The 23677-nt window shown below is 42.4% G+C and overlaps 2 protein-coding genes across 2 annotated transcripts in view; both read left to right on the forward strand.

The window, feature by feature from the left end:
* txndc9 (thioredoxin domain containing 9) overlaps positions 1–23518 on the forward strand; it is a 65174-nt gene extending 41656 nt beyond the window's left edge. The window contains exons 2-5 of the mRNA XM_083997117.1: positions 21469–21676; positions 21969–22087; positions 22600–22854; positions 23323–23518. Coding sequence (XP_083853243.1) covers positions 21503–21676; positions 21969–22087; positions 22600–22854; positions 23323–23443 — 669 coding nt within the window. The 5' untranslated portion in view covers positions 21469–21502 and the 3' untranslated portion in view covers positions 23444–23518. The remainder of the gene's footprint in view (positions 1–21468; positions 21677–21968; positions 22088–22599; positions 22855–23322) is intronic.
* Positions 3594–19403, forward strand: rev1 (REV1 DNA directed polymerase). Its single transcript, XM_083996128.1, has 21 exons — positions 3594–3920; positions 5299–5374; positions 5894–6026; positions 7093–7261; positions 7691–8203; positions 8750–9606; positions 10240–10338; positions 10469–10585; positions 11082–11208; positions 11335–11463; positions 11554–11708; positions 11797–11916; positions 12795–13015; positions 13113–13285; positions 14003–14438; positions 15568–15837; positions 16163–16262; positions 16379–16584; positions 16709–16838; positions 17386–17488; positions 17589–19403. The coding sequence occupies exons 2-21, from the start codon at positions 5309–5311 to the stop codon at positions 17698–17700; spliced, it is 4236 nt and encodes a 1411-aa protein (XP_083852254.1). The 5' UTR covers positions 3594–3920; positions 5299–5308; the 3' UTR covers positions 17701–19403.
* Positions 23519–23677: the final 159 nt, after the last annotated feature.

The following is a 23677-nucleotide window of genomic DNA, read 5'->3' on the forward strand; positions in this document are numbered from 1 at the left end:
AGTGTGTATAGTTGACTGAAAAATGTTGAGGAGGTCATCCAGACTACGACTTCATAAGTTAATTTTCTTGGGCATGGTTTAGGACCTTTCATTTTACATGTCCAGATTCTGTGATAGTGCGATTCATTCCAGGCTTGAGACAAAAGTAGAAAGTGTACTTGCAACATGAGTGACACAGCAAACAGCATTACCCTCTAGGTGAGGACTGCAGTCTCATCTGTGGGTCAAAACATTCCTCATCTCATCAGTCTATGAAGCTCATCCCAAATCAACTGGACTTCTGTCACCTACTGGGTCAGCCCTTACAATCATCACTTCCATTTATTTTTTATTTACGGTATTTGAAGTAGTTGAATCACTTAAAGGGATACTTCACCCAAATTGGTAATTCACCAATTGTCTACTCACCGTCATGCCAAAAGAAAGGGTTTGGAGAACTATTGGAGTCATCAAAATGCTTTTGGAGTTCCAGGGGGGGGTCCGGCTGGCAACGGCAGATTGTGCTAACTTTTGAATAGTCCAAAACACACACTATGAAACATCCAAATACCTCCATACTGCTCGTCCGTACTGACCCAAGTGGCCTGAAGCCGCCACATGAAAAAGTTGTTCAGAAAAAAATAATTTGATCTCTGTTTTTAGCCTAACAACTTTTTCATGTCGCAGCTTCAGGACACTTGGGTCAGTACGGACGAGCAGTATGGAGGTATCTGGATGTTTCATAGTGTGTGTTTTGGATGATTCAAAAGTGAACTCTCTCCATCGCCATTATATGAAAATCCGTTGCCAGCCGGACCCCCCCCCCCCCCCTGGAACTCCTAAAGCGTTTTGATGAAATTGGTGAATTATCGATTTTGGGTGAGGTATCCCTTTAAAAAACACGACAAGACACGGTTGGTGGTGAGTCAGCAGCGTTACCACATTATTTACAACTTATTTAGGTGTACCTAATAAACTGGCCACTGAGAGAAGGTGTGATCCTCCGTCATCATGATAATGATCATAACACTGTTGGCAGCACAGTTTTTGAAAGCATTCATTCACAGGTCCATGTATAGGCTGTCTCGCTCCTACCTTGGCTTTTTGTTATTGCTTGCAGACACACACACACACACACACACACACACACACACACACACACACACACACACACACAAGGTCTGAGTGACTGTGTGGGATTCAGACTCATTAGTCCAGTTGTGCTCTCTCACATACAGTCTCTCTCTCGCTCTCTCTGGCTCTACATCACTGCAACTATACTTCCTGCTGCACAAACACAGAAGTCGCACATGAAACTTCAGCATCCGATGTCTGGTACCATAGCAACAGAGAACAACCAATAAGGGGGCTCTTCAGGACACAACAAGCCTTAGGTCAATAGCATGCTAGCTTCTTTGATTTTTATGAAATAGGATTTGTTTCAAACTAATCCAGCACGAGATTAGATTTTTATTTCCCCTAGACTATGAACTACTTAACTCTACTATCCTTTACTTGAACCAACAAGATAATATGTTCCCCCCTTTAGCTGCCATGATTAATCTAAAAAAGGAAAAAAGAAAAAAAAAGAGAGAAACAAATGAGAATCTCAGTAAAGGTAGTACCATTTTTGCTGGTGCTGGCTCAGTGACCTTATTTCACTTGCATGATAATTGAATCCATTCGTTGAGCTGCTGAAAATGCACATAGCCTCTCTACGTCGTGAAATTGAAATGTGCTATCTTTTTTTTCTGACTGTGGGCTATACTGGAGTATTATTGTCACAGTGGGAGTAGAGGGGGTAGGGGGGTAGTGGATATGTGGAGTGGACCACCATGTCCACACACACGCACACACAGCCTGAGCTGCTGGTTCGTTCATCCGGCACGTGTCCCTGCGTCACGGCCCTTCGCTGCCTATGTGTGCCGGGCCGTCTGAGGACAGCCGAGCTCGGAGCCAGACAGTACACACACACGGCAGACAAAAATAAATAAATATATTAAATAAATAAAAACCCCTAGACTGCTCTGGATCTACTGTCTCAACAGGCGGCGTGGGCGCACTGGCCGTCGGCGCTCCTGATTGACAGCGCAGGTTATCAAAGGTGAACAATCGGCCAGTGCGCGCATGATGCGTTTAGTTTGGGATCAAACTGCTCCACACCCGCGGCTCACTCGTCGTCTCCTTCTTGTCCGAGGAAACCGGTGTGAAAGTATCAAGACTGGGCGGTTTAAAATGACAAAAAAAAAAAAACTGTACAGAGCTTTTTCCAGGAGCTTTTCAAGCAGTCAATTCAGATGCCACGGACTCGCTTGCCCGCACAGTGGCGGCATTACTGCACAACTTGAAGCTAAAAACAAGAAGCCGGGGATGAGCTGCATCAAGCTGGATGAGAAGCAGCGACACGACACCCGGAAGTTGAGCGTATTTTGTTTTTGAAAATAAAAGATACAGACCCAAATCTATTTGAAGACACGACACTGTGCAGACCAACTACAATGATTTCACACTTTCAAAAGTAAATGTATATAAAGCAACTATGCTGTGTCAGAGCAGTGATGGGAATAACCATAGACGCGCTACTTTTTCAGTAAGGAGTAATCAATAAAGTTACTGTTATTACCGTTATTACGCCTTTACCATTACTGACAGTAAAAAGCGTGAACAAGCGTGAACATTATAAACATTTTTTTTTCAGTCCATGAACTAGTCAGTAATTAAATGCCATTTATCTGGAACTTAGCAACTCACTTCCGCACAGACAGGCTCTGTGACGCGCTGTGTGGTAACTTGGTTATTTTGGAGGGGAAGTAACGAGTAACTATAACCAATTACTCTTTAAAAGTAACGTGCCCAACACTGCTAAAGACTGGTTTTGAAGGTCAAATTTGGCTGCTCAGTGTTAGCACAATCGGGCAACTGCCCAGAAGGCGCTAACCCAAAGCCAATTAATTTGTTAGCTTGTTTATGAGCTAACTTAAACTAGCAAGCCACGTGTGCTAAACGCAGACGCTCGTACCTGCTAATCTGTGCTAATGCTAACATATAAGTAAGAAAATATTATAATTTTACTCACCCCAAAAAGTAGGAGCTAAGAAGACGTCCTCTTGTTTGTCTATTAACAACACAACAGGCTAACGTTACTTAATCTGTCCGACCGAGATAGCCACCTGCCGTTAGCTAACTGCGACGACACACCTGTCACTCAAACTGACCACGCCCCCTTAACCATAAATCATTCATAGACAAAAAATAATATAGAAATATGAATAAAATTAAAAGTGGTGAGTTACATAAAAATTCAACAACGGAAAGTAGCTGTAAAACAAACTTTTTTTCTTTTTCTTTTTTTTTTCCACCATACGACCATTTCCAGGAACTGCAGGTTTGACACTTCCTTGTTTGTTTAAAAAAAAAAAAATCTCATGTGTAGTAGGGTTGCTGTTTGCTAGAAAAGCATGTGAATAGTTGTGAGCTGCAGCAATTTAGTTGAACTGAAATCCAAAAATATTTTTATTTTGAAATATTTCAACCGGAAGCGCCGTGTGTTCACCTCGCCCACTTTGACGGCTCGCTGCGAGAAGAGAAAGCAAAGGGATCAGGCGGTAGAAATGGAGAGCAGAAGGATTGGATTGGAGGGGGGTGAGCAGAAAACGTTGAAGAGAGAGACATGGCGTGGCAGCATGACAAAATAAGAGGATCTCGGTTTACCTAACACGGACTTCTTCTCCGGAGCAGCGGGACCAGACCAGGAGCTAAAACTAACTGCCTGGAGGAGGAGGAGAGGAGGAGGAGGAGAGCATTTCCATTTCGCTTTCCTTTGGTTCTTACCTCGTCTATAACAATCAGTGCGCACACAACAACGTTTGTGTTGTGTGCTGGCTGGCCAGTATCTGCAGAGTGAAGTCTGTGGCTAACAACCCAGTCTGACAGGATAAAAGGTAAAAACAATGAAGTGACTTTCCTCCCCAGGACTGTTAGTCTGTTTGTTTACAACCGCGATTTAGCACCGCACGGAAGTTTCGTAGGAGTCACACCAACCTTATCCATTGTTTGACGGCTAATTTTTTTTTTTTTTGCCAGCATTGTTATAGGGAGTGCAGACCACATACTTCTACTCGTATTTTTCTTTTGCTTGCATGAACTGACATGCTTTCTTTTTACCGTCGTGCCGTGGCGCAGCGACATGCATGATTAACTAAGCCAAGCCAAGCTAAGCAAGGCTAATGCAATGTTAGCATTGGAAGAGAGAGGTGCCACATGGGGCTGCTATGTATGTTGTAACCTAATGTTAGCTACCTGACAGTCAGTGGCAGAGAGAGAGAGAGGGAGGACCTGTCCGGGCATGCCCTTGGACACTGATATCAACAACACCCCCCTCCCCCCTTTAAGACAGACAACTTATATCACATTAACACCTATGCAGTAGTCGCACTAGTCCTGCATAATTAATTCATAACATAACAACTGTCATGACCTGTCACTGCTAGTAGTGTGTGTCTTTTGGCTTGTAAACAAACAATGGACACCACTCAGAGGGTGTTTACTTCCCCACAATGTCACAATATAGCAATCAATCAATCAATCAGTCCAATCAATCAATGAAGATTTATTTGCTTAGCCCTTTAAAACAGCCCTAAATGGTGACCAAAGTGCTTTAGTTTCAGTTTATTCCAAACAAATTCAACAAGACCTTTAACAGAACAAGAACAACCAAAACAAAACAAAGAATAAACACTAACATATCATTACAGTAACAGTACAGTAAGAAAATAACAATACCTGGCTTGAAACAGGGATGGGTGAAGCATAGCTTTTACATTTCCATCCCCGGTTTACATGCATATAGACACATAAAAACACCATCAAGACACACATGACAGACTAATTAAAAAAAAACAATAAAATAACAACCAACAGAATAAACATGGTACAACAGTTTTAAGTGTTAAAAGCCATTTTGCGTTACATTTTGCCAAAGAGCTTTACAATAAAACAACAAATAAATTAAAAATCAGTAGCAAGAGCTATTCCAGAAACAATAATAAAAACATAGAATAAACATGGCACAACCGTTTTAAGTGTTAAAAGCTATTTTAAAATAATAAAATTGATTTAAAAAGACAGCAATGGTGCACATGTCGGGGGGGGGCTTGTTCCATAGTCTGGGTGCGGCTACAGTAAAGGTCCGGTCGCCCCAAGTACAATAGGATGGTAATAATAACCATATTTGATAAATTACAATTCATTAAGCCTATGCCGTCTGAGTCTGTCTGAGTGTAATTCATTGTTGCTGAATGGCTCCTTTTGTGCTTCCAGGTAGCTCAGTATGAGTCGAGATGGGTGGACTAAGAAGAAAGCCAACGCCGGTGGTGACAATGGTTGGGCTGAAAGGGTGAGTACTGCTCAGTTCATCATAACCACAACAATGCAGGGTTATGCATTTCCCACACTATTCATTTTCTTCCTTTCTACTTGTTAATTAGATAAATGTTGGACTTGCACAGATACTGTGATGAGCGGTGCATACGACTCCTACCATCCTGTAAAAACATTTGTATAAGCCACGCAGGCCTGATATAAATAGGATAGTAACTAGATAATAACATTTGTGCCCTGAATTGGCAAAATATTATTAACTTGTATGAATACACAAACCGTTCCCTGAGGATCATAGAATCGATTGGGTCATTATAATGTAAAATAAAAAACATTCAGAGCACCTCGGGTTTTTAGCCTGTGAACATAAACAACAAAAAATATGATAAAACTCTTAGTTTTGTTTTTTAAAAATATTATATAAACCAAAGAAATATTTGCATGTGTGTCAGTAATATTGTTTGATGTGCTCAAATGTGATTCACCCTCTTCTGTCACTGCTCTACTTCTTGTGTGTGTGTATGTGTGTGTGCAGGGCGGCTACATGGCTGCCAAAGTCTCCAAGCTGGATGAGCAGTTTAAACTTGACGCCCCCAGGGAAAGACAGAAGGAAGGCTTATGCTCCACCATCTTCACTGGAGTGTCCATCTATGTCAACGGATACACAGGTAGTACCCTGCTACATCCATAGTTTGACGTGCGTACACTTTCTTCAGTCAGTCCTTCACAGTATGAACAACAGAGCAGCAATGTAAATGATAAGAGAATGTCAAAGATGAGTGTCAGAAGATAAATAATCATGCTTTTTAAAAATTTCTCAGTGATTTGAATTATACTGCACTCCCCTCATTTGGTAGTCTAAAAGAAATATTGAATGAAATTCTAGCTGTACAGAACCTTAATAAATCTCAGGAGTTCTTGATGTATTTTAATGGTGTGATTATGATAATAATCACTGGATTCACTGATACAGAAATTGGCCCATAAATTGGATATTAGCAAAAAGGAAAAAAAAGGGGGAAAAAAGTAATTTAAATGCAGTGCAATGAGCAAAGACCCTGCAGTATGAATGTATGCTATCTTCTCTCACATCCTTTCTGGTCGTTGTTTATCTTTTAACTGACTGTATCTTTTATGTTTCCTGTGCTTGTGTTGTTTTGTACAAATCCATAAATCAATGGCTGTCTGACTACCCTAACACACTTACAGTACTGTAACACTGTGGTCAGGTCACTGGGCACTACCCAGTGTGTAATGGGGAGTAGCATTGTACTTACAACTTAAAAATGTCACATTAAAATGACCCATTAAATAAATCTCACATAAAAGGTGGGGCAGTTCTTCAGTGCAATTTAAACCAGTCACGTTATTAGATGTGCATCAATTGACATGCGTAGCACATACTGGACTAAATCACACAGATTAAAGATGTTAAGGTACGGTAGCCTGGGCGTGCTGATCCCGGGAGTGAATGTGATGAAATTGCTGCTTTTCCTGAGAGTTGATAAGACGGTGACATATTCTGACAAGTAAATGTGAATCAACCCCTCATGATGTGCGTAGGAGGCTGTGGGCGTGTGGACATAAATTGCAAATAATGGAAGCAGGTGTACTGAACCGTGCTTTTTTTTTTTGCTGCAGGTGCTTCCTCTCAGTAAGCTGACATTATCTTTTTTTCTTGTCTTTTTTTTTTATTTGTCTCCCTGATGTTGTGTTTTCTTGCCTGTTTTGTAGAACCGAGTGCAGATGAGCTACGCAGACTGATGATGCTGCATGGCGGCCAGTTCCACGTCTACTACTCTCGCTCCAAGACCACCCACATCATCGCCAATAACTTGCCCAACACCAAAATTCAGGAGCTCAAAGGGGAAAAGGTCATCAAGCCAGAGTGGATTACAGACAGGTGTGTTCAGGGGGCGTGGTAAATCTCATGCTTTAAAGGGGGAACTATGCAAGTCTGGTCGCTTTTCTGCTGTTTTGCTAACCCTCCTCCCGGCCATGTGCATTTGTTTTTCACATAGCCAGAGAGAAAGCAATCCATGGAGCGGTGGATAATGTTATAAATCATTTACAATGTGTATATTTGTGTAGTTTTATCTGTCATAAACAAGAGATTATGGGTTACGGGGTGTGTTTGTGTCGCGGCTGAGACGAGAGCTGGGTTACAAGTCATTTATTTAACCATCACAATTACTCCAAAGCTGTTTAATTAAGGTAAAAATGTAGCATAGTTAAGGTTACAATCTTGCATAGTTCCTCTTTAACATTCACGTTATTTAGGTAACTCCTATTTTACAATGTTGGCTAAAAATGTGTGTTCATTTTAAAACAGTGTCAAGGCTGGGCGTCTCCTGCCTTACCTACAGTACCAGCTGTACACAAAGCAGAAAGGCCCGCTCTTCCCTGGTGTGACTCTACGCCAGACCTCGGAGATCGCAGGACCGAGCCACGGGCCGCTGCAGCTGAGCGTCCATCAAAAGCTGCACCTGCCACAGCGCCATGAGCAGTCGTCATCCAGCTTCCAGACCAACTCAACCAACCTTAATCCAAGCCACAATCAGCTCCACCACATCCAACCTCAGTCCATCAAGCACAGCCCTGCGGTCAGTTTCATCAACCCTCAGCCGAGTCATTTAGTATCTGGTCACCTCAATATGGATCCCAGGCACAGGAGTCCTTCGTACATCCACCCGCTGTCTAAACCGAGCCCCACGAAGCCCACACAGTCACCTGTTGAAACACCTCATTGTAATCTCAAGTACCAGAGAGCAGGCCAACCACAACCTCAGACCAACTCCTCCTCCATTATGCGGCTGAGTGGCTGCAAGGAAGAGGAATTAAGACTGTGAGTATGTGCAGTTACAGTCAAAGGATAGTTCAACATTATGGCAAATTGGCCCATTGCCATAATCCCTGTAGTCATAGCAGTACGTTTGTTACCTTTGATTGATGCAGCTGACGCGCGTTCCTGTCGGGGGCAGTTTTTCAGCAAGCAGTCTCTGCATTTACCTCGAAAACAACTCTGTCTCGTAACATTCTGTTATTATCTCATATCGTGGTGAATGTGCAGGTCACAACTTGTCCACCAGAGAGTTTTGGAGTTGTTGGATTGTGTATTTGATGAGTTTGATGAGGGAAACCAAGATATCCCATTAGCCTCTGTAGCGTAGCTCTGAGCAGTTCGCTGCTCTGCTCCGCCGTTCTAAAAATAGCTTGCACCGACAATTAAAGGTAACGAACCTACTGCTAAAACTATAGGGATTATGGCAATGGGCCAATTTGCCAAAATGTTTAACTATCCCTTTAACAAAAGGGAGGAATTATCTGTCTGTTGTTTTTGTCTCTTTTTAGTTTCCCATATAACTTAATTAATTATCCCTTTACATTACAGAAACGGATTGCAGACCTCACTGGATTTGATGAGCCATTCAAAAATGAACGAAATGCAAGAGTGTGGCAAAGAAGATCTTTTCCCTCCACGGGCGGTGAAGGAAGCCCCCCTGACCAATGGACACACTCATCTTGTTAATGGTGCCTTAAAGCCAGAGGACTTGTCTCCCGTTACAGACGAACCCTCTGTTGACAAGAAGCTGCCAGATTGCAGGGTCAAGAGTCCAGTGGACAAACCTCAGATTCCTCCAGTACACTCTCAGACCAAACCTGACCCGTACGAATTTCCCCACAGTCCTCCAAAGCAATCTGACCAGTCCCCTCCTGTCTTACTGGAGCAGTCCACCTCAGAAGGAGCCAAGGAGCAGAGACCCAGACCTCTCACACCGCCCACCTACCAACCTACCACCGAAACCCACCTCCACCCAAAACAGCCCCAGCCGTCCCTTCAGGTCGACCCCAGTCCTGAAAAGACTCATCTCTCCCCTGCATCTCGCTCTCTGTCGCATTCTCCGATTCGACTGAATGGAAGTCACCACAATGCCTTTTCATCTAATCCTGCCTCAATCAACACAACCAACACAACAACCAAACCCGAACCTTCCTCGCACAAGTCGTCGTCATCATCATCATCATCATCATCGTCGAGGTCATCAACACAGTTGCTGGCACAGACAGGGGACTTGATCTCCGAGTACTACTCTCACTCACGTTTACACCAGATCTCCACGTGGAGAACCGGCTTTTCCGAGTACGTCAATGAACTGCATAGCAAACGGAAAGCAGCAGGGGCCGTCTCCTTTCCTGGGAAAGACCGACTGAGAAAGTCTCTGGTGCCGCACTCGTCTGAAAGCCAAGGTAGGAAAAGAAGTGGCACTTTTCATTTAAAACTCAGACTGGCATTTGTTTTTTGTTTGTTAAAGAACTGTATATTTGACTGTCATGGTGGCTCGTTCGTCTTAAGATCTCATAGAGGAACTATGCAGGATTTTTACCTTAACTATGCTATATTTTTACCGTAATTGTGATGGTTAGATAAAGGACTTGTACTTGTTATTGGGAGAATGGAGGCTCTCTGCCTTTTAAAGTTGCGTTTCTTGGCTGAAAACCAAACTTGCAAGATCAGAGCTGCCGACCCGGGGTCCCAGCTCTCCTCTTGGCTGCACCGCAACACAAACACGCTCTGTAACCCGTAATCTCTGGTTTTTATGACAGATAAGACTACACAAATATACACATTGTATATGATAAATAACATTATCCACCGCTCCATGGATTGATTTCTCACCGGTTTACTTGAAAACAGATGCACATGGCCGTGAGGAGGGTTAGCAAAACAGTGGAAAAGCGACCGGACTTGCATAGTTCCTCTTTAAAATGTCAATATCAGTTCTTGGGACTTCTTGGGATACATGTTGCAACATTAGATGATATATTGTGTTTGTGATGTGAAAAACTCCACTGATTGTCTGGTGTCTCTTTGTGTGTCAGGTACATCAGCACCTGGAAATGTCAAATCTTGTATTCTTCATGTGGACATGGACTGTTTCTTTGTGTCTGTGGGGATCAGACATCGGCCGGACCTCAAAGGTGAGGCAGCTTATGCAGCGTCTGTACAAATCTTGTGTTCATATGTAATTACAGGCACCTGTTACTTATCATGGAGTGTGTATGTGTGTGTGTGTGTGTGTGTGTGTGTGTGTGTGTGGTGTTCTTGCAGGAAAACCTGTAGCTGTGACGAGTAACCGCGGACAAGGCAGAGTCCCCTTGAGACCCGGGGCCAACCCTCAGGTGGAGCAGCAGTACTACCAGAGGAAACATTCTCACCCTGCACCAGGTCAGACTCTCAAACACCACCTGCCAATAATTGTCGGTGCAAGCTATTTTTAGAACGGCGGAGCAGAACCATGAGCTGCTCAGAGCTACGCTACGGAGGATCATGGGATTTCTTGGTTTCCATTTCTCATCAAACTCATCAAATACACAATCCAACAACTCCAAAACGCTCTGGTGGACAAGTTGTGATCTGAACGTTACGAGACGGAGTTGTTTTCGAGGCAAATGCAGAGACTGCTTGCCGAAAAGCTGCCTCCGACAGGAACGCGCATCAGCAGTTTTGCATGAATTTACCTCGAAAACAACTCTTGTCTTGTAACGTTTCGTTATTATCTCATAGTGTGGTGAATGTGCAGGTATTGCACCGATAATTAAAGGTAATGAACCTACTCCTAAGACAATAGGGATTATGGAAATGGGCCAATTTGTCAAAATGTCTGAACTATCCCTTTAATTGCAACTTGCTTGACCAAGTGTATCCTCGTTTGGCCTCTCAGAGAGTTGTGAGGACGATTTACACAGAACCCCGTCACAACACAGTCCCGACTCCCACGCCAACGGACTGGACCAGGATGCTGCAGCACTGTCAATGGCCGAGATTGCATCCTGCAGTTATGAGGCGAGGTAAGATATAAACACACACACACACACACACACACACACACACACGTTCATTGTGTGGATTTTTCTGGAACAGCATGTCTGTGTTTAGTAAAAAGCCAAAATTAATAAACAGGATGTCTCTCACAGACAGGCGGGAGTGAGGAACGGGATGTTTTTTGGCAAAGCGAAACAGTTGTGTCCCTCGCTGCAGTCCGTCCCGTATGATTTCGAAGCTTATAAAGAAGTGGCTCTCACCATGTACGAGATACTGGCTAGGTAAGAGCAGCTCACCTTCACTTACTTCTCCTGTCGTTTACATGCAAAACGACCAGACACCCGCCATCTCACTGATTTTTCTCTTTTCAGTTTTACCCACGACATCGAGGCACTGAGCTGTGATGAAGTGTTGATCGACGGCTCTGCTCTGCTTGCCGAGTTGGGCATCAGCCCAGAAGATCTGGCCAGAGCTATCAGAGCAGACATCAAGGAGAAAACAGGATGCTGTGCTTCAGTGGGCATGGGTGAGTTTATGTTCATCCTGTGTTGTAAAATAAATCAAGATAATGTTTAGAGACTTTACAAATTCAATCTGACTCCTCATCGGTTCAGGGTCCAACATCCTTTTGGCCCGCCTGGCAACCCGACGGGCCAAACCAGATGGACAGCACTTCCTAAAGTCTGAAGAAGTGGATGACTTTATCAGAGAGCTGCCGGTGACCAGCTTACCAGGTAGATATACAGCACCATCTGCTGGTCCCGTTCATTAATCTACTGTTTTTAAAGAGAGAGATCAGTTTTTTTGAAGTGGGGTTATATGAGGTACAAATGGCCATTAGGTATAATATCTGCAGTAGAACGGTCTCTGCTCTGCCCCACTGAGAAACACCGGCGCATCCTGCTGCACCGAGACTCAGGAAGTAAGTAGTTGTCAATCTGGGGCGATTAATCAGCATATTTTCGCCACCTATGAGAAGTCCCGTCTCAAAATAATACACCAGTTCAAGAGTATGATCTAAAGTAAAAATGTACAATGCATTAGCTGGTCAGAAAAAAGTTAGTTTATCTGGAACTAACCAAATCACTCAGTATTCGCAGGTATATGCAGGTAGGCTTTGCGACGTGCTGTATCAATCCACCTATTAACTGTTTAGTGTCATAACTGTGGTTGCTATCCCAGAGTGTAGTTCAACTTTTCTAAATACTTAGAAGATGATCCGACAGATTTTACGGTCCCCTTACAGCTTTCACCGTATTCCTCTTTGTGATATTTCATTATACTCTCCTCACAGCTGAGACCCAAACAGCTGATAGGCGAATTGATGCAGCGTGTCACAAGGCCTATTTTGTCCGACCAGTTGATGCATTGTAAATTTTTACTTTTTATCGTTTTCTTGAACTGGTGTATTATTTTGAGACAGGGCTTCTCGTAGGCGGCAAAAATACGCTGATCAATCGTTCCCATTCACAACAGTGCACTGCCTGAGTCTTGGTGCAGCACGATGCGCTGGTGTTTCTCAGTGGGGGGGAGAAGAGACCTTTTTACTGCAGATAGCTTCTTCAGTGACACAAACAGATGACTGAAAGATTAATGTAAATCCTTTTTCCAGGTGTTGGACCTGTTATGGGCAGAAAGTTGGCTGCTATGGGTGTGAGGTCATGTGGGGACCTCCAACAGGTGCCTCTATCTCAGCTACAGAAGAAATTCGGACCCCGGACCGGACAGACCCTGTTCCGTTTCTGCAGAGGACTGGACGACCGGCCTGTCCGCTACGAGAAGGAGAGAAAGTCCGTCTCCGCTGAGATGAACTACAACATCCGCTTTACCAGGGTTAGACCTGCCGTCTCTCTCTCGAATGCAGTTTCTTCTTTTTTTTTTTTAGTCCCATCCTGCATCTCTCTAACCCTGTTCTTCTGCCACTCCCCAGATTGATGAGGCAGAGAGTTTCCTGACTAATTTGTCCATGGAGGTGCAGAAACGTCTTCAAGAAGCAGGGGTGCGGGGTCGCAGAGTTACCCTTAAGATGATGGTGCGCAAAGTGGGAGCTCCGCTGGAACCGGCTAAATATGGAGGTCATGGGATATGTGACAATTTAGCCAGGTAAGAAAGTCTTTACAATCTCCTCTTTCCGTTGCTAATCCATGACGTTGCCTCTCCGTTAGGGCTCAATCAAATATCTAATGCTTATTATGTTAAATATTCAAAGTATATTCGAATTTCAATGTTATTTTTGTTTTTTTTAGCTCATTTTATACACCTATATCAGCTTATTATTACGTCCTACGCCCACTAAGGCATTCCAACCAAATCTGTTATGTAACATTTGCAACACACTTAAGATTTACCAACTCATATGAAACATTCAAGAAGGGAAAACAAAATATTATAAGTAGTTGTGCAACAGATCACAGTTGATCCGTTCAGATCGCTCTCCACAGATCTGTGCACAAGTGGTCCGCGGATCAATCGATAGAAAAAAAATAAAGTTGTGTGTCTCGTGTGGGAACATGTAGGCGCACCGCCCCAGCCGTATTAAACTGGCAATTAAAAAGATGCTCGTATGCGCACAACAACAAAATAGTTTGTTTTATCAACATGTTCTCTACTACCCTCGCTGCTTCCCACCATCTTGTTAACAATGCCGTCGCAACACACGATGTTGATTTGCGTCGTTGCAGAAGGCACACGTTCGAACATCAGTTTCCACCTTCGAATGTTCCCATTTTTAAAATAAATCAAATTCTGTTCGAATAGCGAAGTTCGTTCCGACAGCCCTGCTCTCTGTGGACTCATTCTTATCTGTCCTCCTGCGTCCAGGACTGTGATGCTCGCACAATCCACCGACAGCGGTCAACTGATAGCCGCCGCCGTCATCAAGCTGTTCCACGCCATGAAGCTGCAGGTTCAGGACCTGAGAGGAGTCGGCATCCAGGTTCAACTCCTCGAGGGAAACCACTCCGTCCCCCCGGACTCGGCAGGCTCCCACAGGACACGCTCCATCAAAGAGATGTTGCTCGGTCAGGGGAAGAGTGGCCGATCCCACAAAAGAAATGTTTCAGGCGCTGCAGACATCAGCGCACACCGGGAAAATACTTCCTTGACTACAGCGCCGTCACCGGGCTCCTCTCCTCATCCTCTGTCCCCTCCTGAGCCGGTCCCAGGGACGAGCACAGACCAGCAGGCGAGCAGACGAACTCCAAAACACTCACGGACACGTCTCAACCTCAGCATCGAAGTCCCCTCCCCCTCACAGGTAAGTGCATGAAACTCTTAAAGGGATAGTTCAACATTTTGGACAAATTCACCTATTGCCATAATCCCTATAGTCATATCAGTAGGTTCATTTCCTTTTAAATATCGATGCATGTTGTTTTGAGATCTGTGGGGCAGAGACGTGAGCTGCTCAGCGAACACAATGGAGGCAAGGCAAGGCAAGGCATCTTTATTTATATAGCGCATTTCATACCAAGGCAACTCAATGTGCTTTACATAAAGACAAAACATTTAAAAAAAAAAAGAAGCATAAGACAGAATAAAAACAAACAAAACAATAAAGCAGAGTTAAATGCAAGAGCAAATAAAAGTAAACATTTAAAAAAAAAAAAAAAAAAGACATAAGACAGAATAAAATCAAACACTAAAAACAGGGTTAAAAGCAAGAGCAAATACAAGTAAAAGAAAAGAAAATAGATAAAGTTTTAAGTTCTCAGCTATAAGCACGTGAAAAGAGAAATGTTTTTAACCTGGATTTAAAAGTGCTTACAGTTGGGGCTGATTTCAGTTCTGCTGGTAGTTTGTTCCACTACCGTGAATGGTAGGCTACAGGTCCCCTGTCCCTCAAAACTCAAAAAAAAATTAAATACACAATCCAACAACTCCAAAACGCTCTGGTGGACAAGTTGTGACCTGCACATTCACCACGCTATGAGATAATAATGTAACGTTACGAGACAGAGTTGTTTTAGAGGCAAATGTGCAGCCAGAACTACTTTCCAGACATGGCTGCTGGGCGGAGTGATTTCAAAAGCACAAATAGTTCCAAGTATTTGCTTCATGTGTTGTATTGTTACATAATTGTACATGATTATTTCATAGTGTGGTGAATGTGCAGGTCACAACTTCTCCACAAGAGTGTTGGATTGTGTATTTGATGAGTTTGATGAGGGACAGAGGACCTGTACCATTCACCTCCATTGTGTTCACTGAGCAGCTCACGTCTCTGCCCCGCGGATCTCAAAACAACATGCACCGATAATTAAAGGTAATGAACCTACTGCCTACTGACTATAGGGGTTATGGTGATAGGTGAATTTGCCAAAATGTAAGGGAAAGCTGATCAGTGATGCAGTTTAATGGAATTGTTTTGATTTATCATTTCCCAGGTGGATCGTTCTGTGTTGGAGGCCCTGCCGGCAGAGCTGAGGGAACAGGTGGAGCAGTCATGGACCAATCGGGACGGGAGACAAAACAACCTGCGTCCACCCAGTCCACTGCCCTCCGCTCCTCCTCCACAGCCTCCCTCTCTGAAGCCTCGTCCGCCCTCACCTCCTCGACCTGCGCTGCACACTCCACCTGTAGGAGCTTTGCTTCTGCATATTCCAAACCAGCCAGACAGTCCGGGAATCGTACTGGAACTACCGAACTTCTCACAGGTAGAGATGCATCCGATTGAGACATATCAAGGAAAATTTTCACATTTTGCATCGCTAGAACTTCTTTGATGTTTACAAATAGTAACAAATAGATACGATTTTTCAGATTCAGATTCAGAATTACTTTTTCTATAGTTTTATATAGTGTCAGCAGACATTAGAGACGTTATTTGGTCAGCTTTGCTTTGGCTTTGCTGAACACAACATATATGCCAAAGTATGTCACAGTCATGAGCGCTCCACAAAATATGCTGAAAAAGCTGATTTTATAAGTTGCAACTTGACAGTCGGTTTCATTTTTTCTCTGTGACTCTTCTGTCTACAGGTGGATCCAGATGTCTTTGCTGCACTTCCCAAAGAGCTCCAGGAAGAACTGAAGTCTGCCTATAACCGTCTAACAAATGCACAGCCTCAGGCAAAAATATGTAAGTCCAGCAAGTGTATTACTAGCTGCAAAGAAATGACCTTTGTCTTTTCCTCTTATAATCCGCGTGCGTTTTCTCTTTTACACCTAACTGTTGTCATCTTTGTTTCTCTGCAGTGGAACAGAAGAATCCACTGTTGCAGCTGAAACAGTCAGGAGCAGGAATCGGCATCGGCCGTGTGAAGCGGCGCTACAAGCGAAAAAATGCAGTGAGTCCCGTGAAAAAAGGACCTTCCCCTACGAAGAAGCGTCACACAACAAACAGCCCTGCCAAAAGCCTTCCGCCTCATATAACACCATGGGAACCGGTTAACACAGTCAAGGTGAGAGTAAACACGGTTTCATACATTTTGTCACGCCAGCTACACGTGAAGATTAAGAGAGTCTGTGCTCGTTTTGCAGGTTTATCTGTGTCTACTCGGTTCAAATCTTATTTTCCCTTCCCAGACTGAAAACGGCCCCTCGACATCCTCCTCAAAACCAGAATTCATCCCTCGTCCTGCTCCAGCGTTAGCCGGAGCCTGTGAACTGACGGACATTAAAACACTCCTGCGGGAATGGGTCACCACCATAACAGGTATACAGCAAGGAATGTCTAAAGTATGGCTTTTGGAATGAGTGCAGAAGAAGTTTTGTGTTTTGTTCAACTCTCTTTATTGATTTTTCTCATTTTGAATATAATACACAACAGGCAGTAATATAAACATCATACACATTTACACTTACACGTTTACACATGAAGCTCATTATAGTTCAATTAAATTATGTATCTCAAAATAAAAAGAAACATAAACAGGTCACAATGGAATATGATAAAGGGGATTCATTCGAAAGAGAAATTTTATATACATACACATACATGTGTACAAAAAAAGGGAAACCCTAAACAAAGCAAAAAAACACATTTATTTCCTTATACTGAGGGTTAAGAGCACTTCTAAAATTTGCCATCAGACTATATCAATAAATCTCTGCCAGATTGTATAGAACTTTCTTGATTTTTCGGTAAAAATGTTATTTTCTCCAGCTCTAAATGTCTCATAACATCTGTCAGATTTGAATAAGTTGGGGATGCTTTTTGTTTAGAAAAACATTTGTTTTTAACGCTATTACTTACTCTTCAGAACCCATGGAGGAGGACATCCTGCAAGTGGTCAAATACTGCACTGATCTGATCGAGGACAAAGATTTGGAGCGATTGGATTTGATTATAAAATATATGAAAAGGTAAGTAGTACAGTTGCTCTGGCTCCACTCCTCTGCCCGCCACATGCTTTTTTTGTTTTCATTTATTCCTCCTTTTGCATCTTCATCTCTTATTTCACAGGCTCATGCAGCAGTCGTTGGAGTCCGTCTGGAGTATGGCTTTTGACTTCATCCTGGACAACGTGCAGGTGGTCGTGCAACAGACTTACGGTAGCACCCTGAAGATATCATGAAGAATGAGCGACTCTGATTTCACTGTGTTACCTTTTTCCACTTTTTGTTTTGCTATGTTTACAAGGTCAACTGCAGTACACGTTAAGACGTTGAAGTGATGAGTTCCCCTCTTGATTGTGACACTTGTGCTGCATCCGCCAGTTATTGACTTTGCGGACGCATACTAAGACATAGTGTTACAAAACCCATGGCAGTATTTGATGATAGTATGTACAGTACGTTTTTACCTGTACTTGCTCTTTAAGAGACAAGTTACACTAACTGAAGGGCAGGAAAGGTACTTGATGTAGAATCTACTCATCACAACCCCAAACAGTGGTGACTGTAGCAATTTTTGAGAATGAATCCGCTTTCATGTTGGTTCTTCTTGAAATTATAATAAGACTCAGTTCCATACATATGTGAATTTCCATGTGTAAGAGTTTTTGCAGACAATTCTTCACTGTTTCTTACATGTCCCGTTGAAACCAGGCCTCTGATTTTGCCATTGACCTCTCCTACTTGTCCAAGGATTACACATTGTGTTTTTTGTTGTTGCACTTCAATCAGTCTAGATTTAAAATATTGACAGCAGTAAACATAACTATCATGTTGAAACACAAAACATTTTAATGATTTTTGGAACTGATTAGTTTCGTTGCACTCCTCATACTTCAGTCGCATAAACGAGGCGAATAAATACTCTCTGATGTCCCATGCCACTTAAACTGACCTGTGAAATATCCACTACTGCGCTGTCACAAAAAAAAAACAGACAAAGTCTGGTGCGTTCAGTAGTATCTTTTTTCTTGTCTCTTGCAAAAAAAAAAAAAGTGCCAAACTCTGTTATTATAACATGTAAATAATGTTTTTAAAGATCCTTGTTAAAAGTTTTAAAAGAAAATATGTATGTAGAGGGCTTACCTCTTGTATTGTTTACATGTAGTGAACTCTTAGTAACTGTCTTTAAATTGTAAATCCCCTCACTCTAATTGTTTGTACGTGGTTCCGACATGGAAATCAGAAGGTGGCCAAAGCACTTCATATGAGGTTAACTGTTGATTCTCAGTGTCACTCTGACTCCAGAGGATGTTTTCTGGGGTTATGGCAATCAATAAGTAGCCTATGCATCTCTTTTTTTGACTAACAAGTGAGATGTCCCTTCAAGATAATGTAATATTTCATACAACCTTTGTACTTGGAGTAAAATGGTTTTTCCAGTGTGTTTTCACTGGTTTCATAAATCTGAATATTGAAACAATGCTGGATTTGCATAGGAAGAGAAGATGTACTTTTTAACTCTAACCCATCGTGTGTTCTTCACATGTTGGAGACATTTGTATGGCTTGTGGCTACATCATTGTATTTCTGTGAAGTTAACTGTTAACCGTGGTGATGAGAAGTACTCAGCGGATGCGGTTGGCTGGCTGGCTGGCTCATGATCTCACCATGAAAGACATGATGTGTGTGCTTGAAGCGTTTGTTTAAAACAGTATCCCTATATGCAAACCAAATCAAGCTGTTGTGTTTCTTTTGTTTTTTTTTAACTCGTTGACATGAATGTAACTCATAATGTGCAAGTCGCCATTCACTCTCAAGATGTTGCTTCTCTTCACCTGTCATATCTTTCCAGAAGGGAATGGCCAGGAGCTAAAATTGGCCAGTCTTGTCTTCTCTAAACTGGCTTGTGCCTGACGACCTTAAGCTGTGAACTTGTTTGTAAGTTTTCTAAATCTTGGTAATAAACTGTAAACTCCGTATGAATTCATTTGTCTTTGTCAGTTTTTTTTTTTAAGTTGCAACCTGTCTAGCTAGCAGAAGAGTGCTGAATGATTTCCATCTTTGTTAAACCTGTCTACATGTAGACATCAACAGTAGCTGCTGCACAAAATGTGTGGTCATTTATCCAAATTCAGTAGCTTCAATTAATTAATTAAAAAACTTGATATAAAACCAGTGGAAATGTTGGAAAAAAAACACTTAAAATTAGAATTAAAGATAAGGGTATGAGGTACAAAGGCAATTTTGGCAAGGCAATTTTATTTGTATAGCCTGTTTTTACAAACAGTTTGTCTCAAAGGGCTTCACATGACATAACAACATCCTCTGCCCTTAGACCCTCACATCGACTGAGGAAAAACTCCATGGAAAACCCTTTTAACAGGGAAAAATCAGAGAAACCTCAGGGTGAGCAACAGAGGAGGGATCCCTCACCCAGGACGGACAGACATGCGGTGCAATAGTTGTTGTTACAGACAAGAAAACAGTTTACAACAGAGAATGTGAGAAACATGGAAATGTTAACGACAGCTGATGAAGGAAGCTTCCTTTAGGCAAGGGAGGCAGGGAGAGCAGGCCAGCATAGTGGGAGGACTGGATGGTAGACTGGTTCATAGGAAGGGAGGGCAGGCAAACTTGATGTACTCAGGTAATCTGGGTTTTCTTTCTTATTCTAGGGTTAGGGGATTAAGATAAAGATAATCACCTTGTTTTGGTTTGTTTTTAAATAAACTTATAATACGCTAGTCCATTTATTAAAAAAAAAAAAAAAAAAAAACTATAAAAAATTTGAGGATCAGGAGTTTCCGTTTAGTGTTGAAAATGTCAAGGACCTGGAACGACGCGCATGAAGCCGGATCAAAACAGTATTGTTACTATTCTTTTCTTTTCTTTTCTTTTCTTTTCTTTTCTTTTCTTTTTTTATTGAGTGAGAGAGTGGTATCCAACCTGATCTACACTCCCAACCAGTCGGTGGGGGAACCGCCGGAAGAGAAACGCTGTTTGTTTGCCAACCGCTGAAAGAAAGAAGCCGGAAGCAGTTTGACGTAACACCTGCTGTGTCGTCACATCCGGGGCACGTATTTGCATTTCGCGCACGAAGCGGGTACCTGCAAAAATCCTCCAGGTAAAACGCAAACGGCAGCGAGGCTATCAATAGCTATATTTTAACTTTAACACCGTAGATCATCGATGTTTATTGTGATTTATTATTATTTCCCCGCCACGTCGGTCGTTGACGTGACGTCGACGAGGCTAATGTGAGCTAACGTGAACTAGCTCAGCAGGCTAACAGTTAATACAGCAACTAATCCTGTCTGATGCTAAAATATTTCCCGTGATTACCGGCTTAACTTAGCTCCTAGCTACATTTCCCGGTTTACATGCGTGTATTTGTGCGACGTAGAGAAAGAAAAAGGGAGAAGAGTCGAGCTAAAAGAGAGAAACCGGGCTGTAACTGTAGCCTAGCAGCAGCGGGGCTAACAAAGCTAACAGCCGGCAGAAACAAGGCGTGACCGGTCTGCAGCTTTTGTCTCCACCTGGAAGACGATACCGGGTCTGACAGCTCGTAGAGTAGCGTTTTCCTCCGTTACCCGAAGCTCTGACTGTTATGTAACGCTGATCCTTGACAAATACTGCTTTGATCTCCCTAAAGGCGATTGTCAAACTAGTTAGCAAAAGCTAAATGTGTAATAGACACATTCTGTAGTTTTAATATGACACAGTTATTATTATCACCACACTATTGTTACTATTTTATAACCTATTATAGTATATATATTAGGGAGAAGGGGTGGGATTTAATAAGCTTCGGCTTCTTTCCACTCCTTTTGAACATAAAATATTGTTAAGTTTAGTTGTTCTGTGTTCAAATTACCTTTCATTCAGTTTTTTTTAAAATCTGTGTCGGAAATAGAGAATAATATGGACAGTACAGAGTGGCCTCAAGTGTTACCTGGTGTTATGTCTTATCTCATCTGTTTGTTTTTATTATTTTTTTTAAATCTCTACAGGTTTTTAGCTGGTCACACTGAGCAGACAACCATGGCCAACCAATCAATGGACATTATCACCAAGGTGCTGGAGCAGTCAGCCAAGATGGTGGAGGACCAGGTGGATGCACAGCTGGCCAAACTGAATGAGATGGATGAAGACGATCTGGAGAGACTGAAGGAGAGGCGGTTAGAGGCGCTGAAAAAAGCCCAGAAACAGAAGCAGGTGAGTGGGATGTTGCCTTGTAACGTGTACTTACTGTAACATGTATTTACATACAACAACCTCATATATGTCAAGGTCTGCTGTGGTGAGAGATGGTCATTAATTGCAGGTTTGTTGTTATTTTGCGACAGCCTGATTTTGAATCCTGCTATTCCAGTCGTCACTGAATTAACAGGAATATCGTGAACTTTTGAGGAAGAAATCATTTGAAAATCTTTTGGAAAGCTTCTGTTTTTTGCCGCTATTTGAGATCACTTGTTATTTTACTCATCTATGTTCTCTCTTCCTTAAGGAGTGGCTGTCTAAAGGACACGGGGAGTTAAGAGAAATCCCAAGTGAGAAAGACTTTTTCGGCGAGGTCAAGGACAGCAAGAATGTCGTCTGTCACTTCTACAGAAGTTCCACCTTCAGGTAAGTCCACAGAAAATTTACTAACAGCCTTGATAGTGATTGAGCGACAGGAGTGCAATGGAGGAATTTGCTCAGGGGCCTTAAAATGACAAGTCAGTTTACTGTAATTATCAAGTCAAGAGAATTGCAGCTTTTCAGATGTGAAATCTGCTTCTGTTTTCGGCATCATTGCATATAATATCCTCCTGGTTTAACTCTGTTGAACAAAGCAGGCAGTTTGAATATATAGCGTTGTCATTTTTCACAATTTTTTATATTAACAATAAATTGGATAGACATGTATTCATGAAAATCATTATTTGCAGCCTTAACTTAACCACCATGAAACATGACATTTCAAGCAACTGGCTTTTACTTTGTTGTGCTGCTTTACTTGTTGTTGTTGTTGTTCACATGATCACACTTTCTTTGATAATTTCTTTGTGTTTCAGTGTTAGTTGCTGCAGTATGTTATCATCAGACTGCAAAACTCATCAGTCCGTTCTCTCTCTCTCTCTCTCTCTTATGTGTAGATGCAAGATCCTCGACAAACACTTGGCCATCCTGGCAAAGAAGCACGTCGAGACCAAATTCATCAAACTGAACGTAGAGAAGGCTCCGTTTCTGACGGAGAGGCTGCGGATCAAGGTTATTCCCACGCTGGCTTTGCTGCTGGACGGAAAAACAAAGGACTATGTGGTTGGATTCGCTGACTTGGGAAACACAGATGAGTTTCCTACAGAGATGCTGGAATGGAGACTCGGCTGTGCGGACGTCATCAACTACAGGTGAGACACAGACACAGACGCTGATTCAGTTGAAAACAAAGACACTCACACGTTTACATGACACTTGAAAAAAAAACAACTAATTATTGCCTTAGTCCGACTAATATCGAAGTTCTCCAACTCTGATTAAGACACCCAGATAATGTGACTGGAAATCGATTTTCTTCAGCATGTAGTTGAGAATTTATTACGCTTATTAAGTTGTTTATATTCAGTTTTTTACTCTGTAACAGAAAAGTCAACAGGACAGGGAACGACAGAAACGACGCCTATTGCCGCATGAGGTGGTCGTCAGTTATTCGATTTTCTCTGTTGCATGTAAACCGGGACAAGGACAGAAGTCCGATGAGACGCCAAAATCGAATTTTGATCATAGCTCGATTAAGCTGTGCATGTAAACGTACTTATTGTTGGCTGCTCTACCTTTGATTTTGACACTAACCTTTTGCTCCTTTCTGCTTTTTCCAGTGGTAACCGGTTGGAGCCCCCCACAATGACACAGAGATCAGGCACAAAGTTCACAAAAGTGGAGAAGAAAACCATCAGAGGGCGAGGATACGACACAGATTCAGATTCTGGAGATGACTAAGAAGCGCTGACAGTAGTTTTCTTCCTCAGGGCTACCTCATTTAAAAAAAAAAAAAAAAAAAAAAGGTCAAGAAGACAGCCCGCTTTAATTTTCCTTCTCCTCTTCTTTCATCAACTTACCAATTAAATACAAATTTCCATATTTTTAATCAAATCATTTTATGAAAGCATTTTCCTGTTTGTGTTTCAGCCTTATTTAATGATTTATATGCTGTGTTTTATATTTGAATAACTA

Source organism: Trachurus trachurus (assembly GCF_905171665.1).
Source record: "Trachurus trachurus genome assembly, chromosome: 21".
NCBI classification, from domain to species: Eukaryota; Metazoa; Chordata; class Actinopteri; order Carangiformes; family Carangidae; genus Trachurus; species Trachurus trachurus.